General features: G+C 39.1%; 1 protein-coding gene across 1 annotated transcript in view; it reads left to right on the forward strand.

Moving 5' to 3' along the window:
• LOC101853608 (gliomedin-like) overlaps positions 1 to 13045 on the forward strand; it is a gene marked incomplete in the record, with an annotated part of 98532 nt that overhangs the window by 59622 nt on the left and 25865 nt on the right. The window contains 8 exon segments of the mRNA XM_035968655.1: positions 698 to 708; positions 3404 to 3421; positions 4422 to 4448; positions 7814 to 7877; positions 9378 to 9422; positions 9937 to 10023; positions 11053 to 11151; positions 11650 to 11721. Coding sequence (XP_035824548.1) covers positions 698 to 708; positions 3404 to 3421; positions 4422 to 4448; positions 7814 to 7877; positions 9378 to 9422; positions 9937 to 10023; positions 11053 to 11151; positions 11650 to 11721 — 423 coding nt within the window.

The following is a 13045-nucleotide window of genomic DNA, read 5'->3' on the forward strand; positions in this document are numbered from 1 at the left end:
CCCTTTCCAGTCCTTATCATATCCCCAATACAATGTCTGCTTTCTTTATATATACCCTAGTTGTGTACTTCTTATAAAGATTTAATAAAACACATTTGGTTTCCTTTTACAGTCAGGCTAAGTTTACCAAAGGTTGCACACAATAAACTTTGTTGCTTTTTTAATACGTGTCCAGCAAATTTTTAAAAATTTAGCGCACACAATTTTCGCTAAGCGAAAATACTGAGGGTAATGTTAGCTGGAGTTGGGTACCAGTTACACGTAAACGTAAAAACGAAACCTTAAATCCGTATGACGTTCGTAGAAAACCAGCCTTATTAAGTCAAATCACATCAGATTTTTTAAAAAAACATACAGACAAACAAACAGCCAAATAATTAATGTTTGTATGGCCATAATGGGACAAGATTTATTTAGTTGCATGTGTCCAGTCTAAGGTACCGGATAATTGTAAGTTTATTTTACGGCAGCGAAGTATCTCAGGCAGCCAAAATCAGTAGAAGGCTACTAAATCTGGAGAGACAGATCTGCTCGAATGCAGCCTGGAGCTGAGCGCATCGCGTGATCTGGACCCCTTGTGTGGTCTCCCCGGATTAATCGTTGCTGACAGACGCTATGATTGTCGTCAGCTCGTGAGATCTGCTCATGGGACTTTCGCCTTGACACCCCTGGGTATCTCCTGGGGTATCTCTGACAGCAATATCCTTGGTATCTTTGTAGACTGCAACTGTTGTATTTTTCCAACGTCAATGATAGAAAAATAAAGTCTAATCGTGACAGAAAATCGTATTTTATGTTAAGCGCAGTTAAAGCATACACTTTTTACAATACGTGTCACGACTCAGTGGAATCAAGCGCTCGTCAATTTTCGGCATTATGGCATTACTTGTATCTTAAAGGGCGTTCACAATTTGTCTAGCTTTTGATTATTTTAAAATCGATCTGTTCTGAAGAAGACAAAGCATTTGTGAATTGAATGAGGTGAGGTTCGCCTGTTATCAGAGCTAAAATTAGCAAGAAAGAATATGACTACCAAAGTTTGGTGACTTCCAAAGCCCTGAGTGTCCTTGGAAAACTTACATTTTGTGTGCCTTTGGTCGAAGGTTCTAAGTAAAAATTTACACTGACATTTTTCTTTAAACCAACCTAAACGTGTTGAGCCTAAAAGGTGATCACATTTACCCAACGAGAGGAACAAATTACGATTTCTTCGATTCATTTTTTTGACGAGCGCCTGATTTCACCACGATGCGACATAAACCATTATGATTGGGGGGTTTTGTGTGTTGACCTGTAGCGGGCGTCATGGACTTTTTCTTGCGTTAATTCATAAGTAGCAGTAGCAGTTTATGTAACCTCATATTCACCATCTCAACTGGAGATACTTTCAGCAGGTTAGGTCTACTGAACTTTAGGGGCTTCGAAGGAACAGGTTAGGTCAACTGAACTCCAGGAGCTTTATTGCTTCGAAAGATGTGGGACATGAGTAAAGTATTCCCAGATGCCAATAAGTTAGTTCGGACAAAACTAGCCAAATTTTGTCAAGTGAATTCGTTCAAAACCAATCGATCTCCGCATGACCCAAGCCGTAAGTCTTCCATGAAAGTGGCCTTTAGCCGGATATCCGGCAACTTGGCCAGCACTTCAGATCCCTTGAAAGTTGTTACATAGGTCAAACTTGGCACGCTGAGACTCCTCACTTGTATTTTGTCGCGTGTCTCCTCTTTTGATGAACGTATGCATGCCTTTGCGTGCTATGTTTATGTACACGCATGCGTTTGGGGAAAGAGAAAGGTCTTGCTGGTTATCTTCTTACGCGAGTAATTCTCTTTGTTTTTGGAGAGAGAGAGAGAGAGAGAGAGAGAGAGAGAGAGAGAGAGAGAAGGGGGGGGAGGGAGTGTGAGAGAGAGATGAAAAGAACAAGTCGATGGGGGAGGGAGGATGGGCTGATAGAGAGTGTGATGGAGAGATTGAGAAAGAAGAAATAATTGCCGACAGGGAGAGTGAGAGAGAGAGAAAGAGAGAGAGAGAGTTAAAGATGAGAGAAGAGGAGCTATAAAGTAAAAAGAGGGGACGTAAAAAGCATGCCAGAGGGAGGCAATAAGAACGAATACCAAAGGGAAGGGGACAACGTCTGATGAGGAAGAGGGGAAGAGGGTAATGTGCGTGATACTGATGCTTAAAAGAAACGTTGAGATGGTGCACTGTCAAGTATGCTCACTTAACTTTAAAAAGCCAACGTGCCGAGTATCATACGAAATGTGAGAGAAATGAGAGTCAACACAGACTGTTAAAGACTAGTAGACTTATTTTCTCGTTACTTTTTCCTTCACAAAATTCACCAATTCGTCAAAGAAGAGGATTCTTTAGCTGAAATTTAATATCGTACATTAAATCTTTTATGGATAAAACTGCACCTTTCGTCCACCTTACGCCACATGGGTGTTAATTAAAAAGGTTATGTTTTTAAAGAGGTCTTTACATTGCTTTGGATTGTGGTTGCAAACAATTAGAAAACCTATTTTACAGCCTACTAATGGGTAGGGGTGATACTAAAATAGAATAACGATAACAAGCTCTATCAGAATATAATGAAACAGTATTGTGCTTTAGGTTGGAAGGACGCTTCAAAAGTACGAGAGCCAGCATCAAACCAGTATGAATATAAAGCAAAAGGCATAAAAAGAAACAATACACACTGTCTCATAAAAATGGTCAATTACGATTGCTCGATTTCTGTTACTCCTGAACAAGAGGAAATTCGGAACAGTTGGAGAACAAGTAGAAACCCAATGTCCTGCAATCGTGCCTGGTAACTGAGTGTAAAACTGAGACTGCCCGTCTGCATTTTATGTCCTGCCTTTGAAATATCTTGATTCGTTCTAATAAAAGTTAGGGTTTAACATATTATTCCCCTTCGTTGTCTCTCTCTCTCTCTCTCTCTCTCTCTCTCTCTCTCTCTCTCTCTCTCTCTCTCTCTCTCTCTCTCTCTCTCTCTCTCTCTGCCTGTCTGTCTGTCTGTCTGTCTGTCTGTCTGTCTGTCTGTCTGTCTGTCTGTCTGTCTCTCTCTCTCTCTCTCTCTCTCTCTCTCTCTCTCTCTCTCTCTTTCTCTCTCTCTGTCTGTCTGTCTGTCTGTCTGTCTGTCTGTCTGTCTGTCTCTCTCTCTCTCTCTCTCTCTCTCTCTCTCTCTCTCTCTCTCTCTCTCTCTCACACACACACACACACACACACACACACACACACACACACACACACACACACACACACACATGGGTGCAGGTACCCTCTCCACCCCTCACACGCAAGCACTCGTAGATACATACTGATGCACGCACTCCTAAAAGTATGACATGATCCTAAAAATATTCTCTTTCATCTTTTGTCTCTTAATGCACTCACTCAGCGCTCTCCCGAGGAAAGGGTAAGTTCTCCATGTATAAAACTATGACCATTTCTAAAACAACCTATAATAACTAAGACCATCATCTTCTTTTTTTCAGTCAGAATGTGTGGTCGGTTGTCTAATTTCATTGTTTAATTTTCTCGGGTTAGTTCATATATATATATAGTTTCGATCATGGATCAGTGTTGTTGAATGTGTATTTTAACCAAATGTATTTCTTTTCTTTTTAGTTTCTCCATTTGTATGTGTTTGTGTGTGTGTGTGTGTTGTGTGTGTGTGTGTGTGTGTATGTGTGTGTGTGTGTGTGTGTGTGTGTGTGTGTGCATACGTGTGTGTGCGTGCGTTTGTGTGTGTGTATGATAGAGAGAAATAGAGAGAGAGAGAGAGAGAGAGAGAGTGCGTGTGTCTGTGTGTGTGTGTGTGTGTGTGTGTGTGTGTGTGTGTGTGTGTTTGTATGTGTGTTTGTGCCATTGAGGTGTGAGTACAGGTATTTGTATACGTTTATTGTTATAATGAACACTTTGTTTGCTTTAAAGTTTGCCTGGCAATTTCATTGTTTTCAGCGTGTAGGCCTATTTTTGTATATTCTGTTTAGTCTCATTTTTCTTGAAAGTTCTTTGCTTTCTTTGCTCCCATCACCATCACGATCATCCTTACTCTCATCAACGTCATCATCATTATCGTTCCGCAACAACAGCAGCAGCAATGGCTAACACCACCACTACCACTATATTTACCATTACCACAGCGCCACCGCCACCACCACCACCACCACCACCACCATCATCATCATCATCATCATCATCATCATCATCATCATCATCATCATCATCATTAGCAACAGCAGCAGCAACAGAAATGTTTCAGCGAAGGACACAAATCAGAAAGTTAGGAAGACTTTTCAGTTTGGTGAACAGTTTATGTTGCCATGAGTAGTATGAACGTTTCAATGAACACAAGCCACGTTATACCATCTTTAAGTATCATAATTGCCATTTTTTATTTCATTTTATTTTAGCTGACACCATATCCATCAGTAAAACTGGTAAATGCATCCGGTTACTTAACTAAGCTTTTCTTGGCAATAACAACACTGTGGATATTAATTTGCTCCTAGCAGTCTTAAACAGATTTTGATTTTTCGTGGGTAGACACTTATTCGATTTTACTTAACTGAAATATTTTATGTCGGTTATAAAGAATTATATCTAATCGTCTTAAAAACAACCAATTCGATCCCAGAACCATGAGTGTTTGGGTTTTTTGTTCATTGTTCTTGAACGCGTAGAGAGATAATTTTCAAGACAGGTTACGTTCTGGTACATTAAATTCCATTGCGCTTGGAGTGGGGGGGGGGGAGATGGAGTGGATGCCTAAAAACCTATAACATTCATATGAGACTACTTAAGCGTTTAAATAACTATTCTTCTGAACAGAGAGATTAGGATTTCTCGGCACACGCCTCTCGTAGCGAACAGGGTAGTTTTGTTTTGGTCAAAGAGAAAAATCTCGGAAATTCCTAGGGGGGGGGGGGGGAGGTGGAGGGGGAGAGGTTCTAAGGGTTATAAGAATGTGAGCATATTTGACATTCATTCTTTTCCTGAAATTCGTTTGAAATGTATATGCTTGACAGTTGAAGTCGTATTGTCCGCCTTTATTAAATCAAACAGATCCGACTAGTCGACATAGTGGCTACCCTGCTTAGTCTGGCGTTATTGTACATAACAACTCGATGGCGTTTTGGTTGTTTTCCTTTCCTAGGTCATTGATGTTGTCTACGTGTTTCTTGCAGTTTTGAGCTTTACTAGCTCGCTTGCTAGTCTATAATGTTTCAAGCACTCTATTTCGCTCTTTACATGTAGCCTTTTCTTGTGAGCAATATACATGTTTTATCTTTAATCCTTGTAAAACATTACCGTATTTGTACCGGTTTCTTTTTGTTCTTACTAACAAAGCCCTTCCAGCGGCCACATGAAGAAATGGTGAGAATTAGATGTAGATATATTAACAGTCGTTGTTGACACCCAATGAACCATTAGTCTGAGCCTTCGACAATATTCCTGTTATCGGACCTCTGTTAGTGTTCCCAATAAATGTTGTGAAATCTATGGCTGTTTTTCCCCGCACTGTTCCACCTTGAAATTGTAAAGAGAGAAAAAAAGAAAGAAAAGAAAACCACAATATAATTGTTGATGGAGGGAAACAAGGCGAAACAAAGTTTATGACATTCTTTATACCACACATTCCTCTAATGAAAGTGGTAAAAATAATCGCCCGCTTGCTTTTATAAGGTACCGTTAGTGTCTCCAAAGAGTTGTAAGTTTCCCACCATAACTACTTCACTTGTGTAATAGAACAGAACTCATCCGTGTTTTTAGCTGCATCATTTCAGATTATGAGGATTAAATAATTATCTCAAACATAGTTTATGGGGTTGCAGAGTGAGGACCTACGTAACAGATATCAAGAGATATCTTGTAAAACAGTTTGATCTAAAGTTTGATTAGCCGTCAGGGTTACACTAGGGAATGTACTAGTCCAAGGGAATAGTATACGTACAAGTTGTAATAATGGCTTTACCATCTTTGGATGATCTTCTCAATTTTTATATCGGACAACTGGATTTTTTTTTAAAGCTTGGGTCATTTTTTATTTTTAAATAGCTTGCCGGGGACCAATTCTCTTTAAGACTTCTCAGTCCTTGTTCGTCACCAGTTACATATTATGTACACCCCTCCAACTGTCTGTGTGTGTTCGCAACAATTTGTTGACAATGTTCTGCTCCCTAATTGACATGATTGGGATAATCTAGAAGGTGGGCTGCCTCGAGCCTCCTTTCAGGTCCAACCCGGTCTGTATAGAATACATCTGTATACAACTGTGTCACACTGACGTGGCCTCTGCTTCCTTACCCAAATCTTTATCAATCATAGTTCGAGAGTGATTTTGTTGGGCCTGTTCTGTAGCTGTATATTTGTTTCTGTCCCTTCCTACGGATATCCACTGCTTGTCATAGCACTCTCTCTTTCCGAATATGCCTTGGCATACACCAATTGTCTAGTAGGTTTTAAACTTGACTCTCGTTTCCTTCTCGAGTTGTTGGCTTGAAGGTCGATCCTCCTCTATTTAGCCTCTTATACTTGAAAATTGTTCTGTAAAGATTTTTGAATTCCTCAGTCCTACACAAGAAATTCCACCCAACTTTGTATAAGTAAGTTTCAGTATAATATATATGATATCCCAAGAACACAGGAGCCCTGTTTCCTTTCACTGTGGGAGAATTGCTTGTGGACTAAACGTTTTATGGATGTTCCTTAATGCCGAATTGTTGTTGCAATTGTTATTGCAGTAATGTTGTTGTTGACTTAGTGGTTGTTGTTGTCGTTGTTGTTGTTATTGTTGTTGTTGGTGGTGTTGTTGTTGTAGTTGTTGTTTTCGTATTTGTTGTGTTGTTAATAATGATAACGATGAAGATTATGATGGTGATGATTTCATAATGTTGTAAAATTACAAACGCTTAAATCTCCACCTACTGTTGTTGTTTTTTCTTATTGTATTTACAATAATGATGGTGATGATGGCATAGTTCAGTCTGTGGTATTGGTGGTGGTCTTCTTCTTCTTCTTCTTCTTCTTCTTTTTCTTCTTCTTCTTCTTCTTCTTCTTCTTCTTCTTCTTCTTCTTCTTCTTCTTCTCCTTCTTCTCACAATTGTTACTTGTCAGGGCATCTGCTGAATCTAAAAAGGTATCAAAAGAAAAGCAGTCAACCAACCAAGAATAAACTTGCAACAGAATGTCTATTTCTCCGTCAGAAATGTCCCGAAAGACAAATGTGTGCCTTTATATAATTATCAACCTACTGGCGGTCTTGTGAGTGTTAACGTTGTCTTAAAAGAGTCATACCATCTTCTGGACATATTTTTTAAGATGGCGAGAAATTTGGCACAGCAGTTTCTGTGAAGAAGAATGTAACTTGAACCAAACGTGAAGGGAAGGAGGGGGGGGGAGCAGAAACAGCACACTGATTTAAATACCATACAGCAAACCATTTGCCTCTCCTACGGAAAATAGTAATGGAAACTGAAGCAAAAACATTATACATGTAATTATTTATGGTGTAAAAGAATGAATCGGAATAAATAACTTAGAGAGAAATAACATTCATGTATTTGAACTGCAGACCTAAAACAAAACGAATGATTACAATCTAATATCGTATTTTTCTCTCACAGGTGGCACGTGTTGGCTAAATTCAACAACCATAAAATTGTTATTGATTCAGCATATGGATTATATTCATTCCTCCTATTATACAAATCTATCATACCTTACAACATGCATTTCTTCGTGCGTATTAAATTTGTTGAAATATCTTTGAAATAAATATAGCTATATTATCTGGCTTCCTCAGATCGTAGCCCTGAAGAGTTATTGTAAGGAAGCGAGGCTTTATTGCGCTGCTCAGGGTCCTGCAGGTGAGTTTAGGTTACTATAAACCATCATAACGTTAACTATTTGCTTCCTTGTCGGCATTTTTAAAGTCTACATCTTCTTCCAAATGATGGCATGGTGCTTACATTGTAACTTAAATCCCCCGTTATTGGTCACAAATTGGTATAAAACAATTTAGTATATTCAACACATACCATTTCTATTTTATGGGTATTTATAGCTATGACAAGGTAAAGGATAAAGCATAAACAAATACCATGTTACAAGAATAGTTATGTGGTATAAAGCAAGACAAATCTGGTAAGGTTAGGTAAAATAAGAGCAAACGTTTTGCAAGTCTATATTATCTATACTTTACTTTTACTTTCACTTTACTTTTCCGATCCAGCGGCCATTTGGGTTCTAGCCCTTCGGTCTGTCGATATGGCAAAAAATTGACAGGTTTTAATCAGCTGTGCTTTGTCGCTGTATAGAGTGTTTCCGATGTCTGGGGAGGCAGGTAGGTAGGTGCTACGCAGGTCACAAAGTGCTGGGCAGTTAAAGAGGTGGTGTGGTACTGTTATCAGTAATCTATAGAGAAAGCTTCTTCGGAGAAGATTTTCTCTACTTTGTACACAGTCATGGTCTTTGACTTTCTTTGCACTTTTAACATAAGTTCAATTTTCCAGGCTTACTTTGGTTGAGGTGCATAATTGCTGTACTGAGTTCGGCCCCGTGAATGTACTCGATGGTGAAGATTTTGTGGAATTAGAAGATGAAAGTCTATTTGGGGTTCAGGGTCAGAGACGCTTGGTCAGGGGAGTGAGAATGTTGAAAAGACACGGACACCATGGCATCTCTTTCTCTCTTTCTCTCTTTCTCTTTCCCTCTCTCTCTCTCTCTCTCTCTCTCTCTCTCTCTCTCTCTCTCTCTCTCTCTCTCTCTCTCTCTCTTTCTCTCTTTCTCTATCTTTCTCTCTTTCTCTCTCTCTTTCTCTCTTTCTCTCTCTCTCTTTCTCTCTCTCTCTCTTTCTCACTCTCTTTCTCTCTCTCTCTTTCGCTCTCTCTCTCTCTCTCTCTCTCTCTCTCTCTCTCTCTCTCTCTAGCTACACACGCACGCACGCACGCACGCACACACACACACACACACTCTCTCTCACACACACACACACACACACACACACACACACACACACACACACACACATACACACACATACACACACAACGTTCTTCTTTTTCTTCTTCTTCTTCTTCTTCTTCTTTTTCTCCTTCTTCTTCTTCTTCTTATTATTATTATTATTATTATTATTATTATTATTATTATTATTATTATTATTATTATTATTATTATTATTAGTATTATTATTCTATTTTATTGTTTATTTTTCTTCTTCTTCTTCTTCTTCTTCTTCTTCTTCTTCTTCTTCTTCTTCTTCTTCTCAACACTGAGAAAATAATCATGTTTTATTAATTAAAGAACACGAACATTGTTTAAAACTGAATTCCGGAAGAACTTAGACTTTAAAATGAAACCTTTTACAGGCCAACCAGGTGCACCGGGAGAGAAAGGAGACACAGGCGATAAAGGTATGAGCAGATTTATCACTACTTTACATTTTTATTCTTCTTTTTGTCTCTCTTTTAAGCAACCCCCCTCCCCTCCTTCCCCAACCCCCTTCGACTCATATTCCTTTCCTTTGTTTTATTGAGTTTTTTCCAATATGCATAACATGTTAGAAAGTACAGGGACTCTGAGAGATATTGCCTTTTAAAGCTAATGATGTACACTGTTTATGTCATTATTTGGCATCAGTTTTACTTGACTACTTGAAGAAGAAGAAGAAGAAGAAGAAGAAGAAGAAGAAGAAGAAGAAGAAGAAGAAAAAGAAGAAGAAGAAGAAGAAGAAGAAGAAAGTATACAATGTAGCCGAAAGAAACCAGGTTTAATTTATTCAAGTTCATGCTTCTACTGAGGTTATAGTTCAAGCTTTGAATAAAGATGTAAAGCACCTGATTTTCGCTGATGTAGGCATTTTCTAATGTTAAATAGAGACAAAATCTTGACTACCTAGATGTTAACTCTGACCCTAACTACCCGCAGGTGACAAAGGGGAACAGCCAAATGAGTCTGACATTGCAATGAACCTGGCCAGCATGCATCAGGCAAGGGGAGCCCCAGGCCCTAAAGGTACCATGTTTGTATTTTGACCCAACTCTTTTACTAGTTTATGTTTATTTCTGTTCTTCTGCATGTCGACTCTTTGAACACACAGCTGTCTTACTGTCTGACAGCAAGTCTATTTGCTGTCCGCCTGTCTCTCCGCACGCTTATCCGTCTGTTTGCAGGTCTGTTCGTCTGTCTGTCTGTCTATCTGTCTGTCTGTCTGCCTATCTGTCTGTCTGTCTGGCTGGCTGTCTTACCTACGTTATACCACTTTATAAATAATCTGAAGACTGCCTCAAAGAATATATCTGCGTTGCTCTTTGTCAGTTATTATGCATTTTACTACAGAATTTGAGATATTCAGTAGACACATCCTAGCACCGTATAAGTATTATTTACTATCTCCCAGAGCTCTGTGTTAACGTGCGCTTTTAAGAACTTGTAACTTGAAACAATGTTTTAATGAGGGTCAACTTTTGTCCGATGATATAGTAGCAGTTACGTTTTATTCCGGTGTATTTTAGTGATCTGTGCCAGTTACACTGAGAATAGATCGTTTAATATCCAGAACACACGGGAAGTCGTTTTTAAGCTCACTAAAAAAAATTCATTTAAACATGATGGTTTTCTTATATAAACAGCTTGATAGCAGGGCAGTGGACGAGGATTCATCACACTAGGAAAACGAAATAATCATATTGTTTTAAAGTTTGAAAACTGTACTTTCTCCCAAACATTCCAACTTTTAGACGCTTCAAATTTTGTGATTAGTATTGTCAAAAGCGTTTTCCTGAAAACAATGGGTTTGACATTATAAAAGAAGAAATTGGGAGTTGCTGTGGTCATGAGGAGCCCGTTTTCCTCAAGGGGAATAATGACGTTTGCTTTTTGGAAAGTGTCTATGTCAAATCCACTCGTTGCGAAGGGTTTGCAGTTGTGAAAATCTGGCACTGAGTCAAAATAGACCATTTTTACTTGAAAAAAATATGTTTTGGTAATCCGAGCACACCACGTACGCAGCACTGACTTCTCACCTCCTTTGCCGCCTCGCAGGAGACAGAGGGGACCCAGGATACTCTGGCCCTAAGGGACCTTCAGGGGACAGAGGGGTGCGAGGGCCCCCAGGACAGGACGGAAAGGATGGTTACCCAGGCAAGTTCTGTCGAGTTGAATCCAGCACTAGTGAAAGAATACTTAAAGACTGTAACAAACATGCCAGAATTTTTTTTATTCGTTTACCGTTCATCTCGCTACACCCCTTCCCCTTCCCCAACCTAAAAAGGTCAAATAATAAGAAGAGGTCAAAATAGGTTTCTCCTCCTCCTCCTCCTCCTCCTCCTCCTCCTCCTCCTCATATCCTCTTATAGAAGCGCAAAATTATTTTGTTCTTACGGTAGCTGTACGTTCGTTGAAATGTGCTCATGAATTATGAATATTTTTATCCGTTCTTCTTGTGTCCCAATGCAAACGTCCTGAAGAGAGATCTGAGCTTTTCCAGCTATACGAGAAAACAAGATTTTCAGTTCAAACTACAATTAAATTAAAAACATTAGAACAGTTAATAACTCCCTATCATTATCTTCTGACAATGCACACGATCTGATGCCCCGAACATGTTCTATTTTCAATTTCACTGCATCGACACATCAGGCCCAAGGGGTGCCAAAGGAGAGATGGGCCGGCAGGGTCTGTTAGGTTTTCCCGGCATGAAAGGAAACCCAGGTTCACAGACTGCTATATGTTGTACTTTTCCGTAGACTTTTGTTTCACCTCAAGTCCTGGGGCTGCATCAAGCTGGTCACTTTTAAGACATATTTTAAAATGATGAGTTTAAAGACGGGGTGGACGACATTGGAACTGTACCTCCGTATCTCTCAAAAACAGCTAAAAGCAAATGATGTAATAATCAAAGTTTTCATAGATTTGTAATGCATTGCTTTTTTTCTTCACTTTACGAAAGAGAAGGTTTTCATAAATAGGGTGCAAGGGTCGAAAAGACTAAACATTCTGAAATTGTTTATTGCCGCTCTTTGATCAATGACGCCAAGAACCATAAAATTAACGACTGCCTATTTCATAAATCCTCACCTTCATTCCCTTATTCAAACTTTGTACAAGATGGATAGGCTTCCTAAGTCTTGAAGAGTTTTAAAGCGCTTTAAGATTTTAGAGAGGACTACAGAGTAGCAATAACAATATTAAGCTAATTTACTATTCGCATTTTGTTGGTAACATCTGGATAATGAGGCCCCTCTTTAGTTATAATGTCTTAAAGGTGCACATGTATGTCTTGAGCTTGATAAAGCCCTTGTTGATTTCTGCAATTGTTTGTGTCTTAAGACTTACTGGCATGTTTCGGGCGTAGTTGTTGACATTGCTGTTATCTTTATGTCTTCGACATTTTTTGTTCTTCAAAGGTATGGTGTGATGCATGTTCTCCGTCGACCTGATCCGGATAAACAGCAAGAAAGATAAAGTGGTCTAAACTATTGCGTTATATTCGCAATATTAAGACTGTGCATTAAACAAACAAAAGTACTTTTTACTGGGCTCGATCGGTGTATTCTATCAACCTAAACAAACAATTGGCATGGCATCGCTATCTTTAATTGTTTGTGTGTCAGTTCGGTGCAGGTTGACGCAGGATGTTCGCATGGCCAAGTCGTTGTGACGTCAGCTTCCTGACTTTTTCATCATAGACGTTTTGTCTATCTAGTCGCCTCATTCACTCACCGTGAACACAATTTTGATAACCATGTTAAAAAGATGGTTCCTGTATTCTTCTGATTATATTATATATGTAATATGTGTCAGTGTAATGTATGCTAAGATTTTATAAAGTCTGTAGATAGATGTGGTCGATGCGTGTAATGTTTCATTGTGTGCCTTTCGTCTGGTTGTGATGAACGCATTTGCAACAGTTGGGCAGAGGTCCCTTTCTGTTTCAACGCGCTTCCTGGTGTCGTTATTTACCTTGCACGAAGTAGTCAGCAGTAGTGTATAATAACGTATGAGTTTGTTGACTTTGATGTTCTCTTTATATATA

This window comes from Aplysia californica, unplaced genomic scaffold (genome assembly GCF_000002075.1).
Source record: "Aplysia californica isolate F4 #8 unplaced genomic scaffold, AplCal3.0 scaffold00072, whole genome shotgun sequence".
NCBI classification, from domain to species: Eukaryota; Metazoa; Mollusca; class Gastropoda; order Aplysiida; family Aplysiidae; genus Aplysia; species Aplysia californica.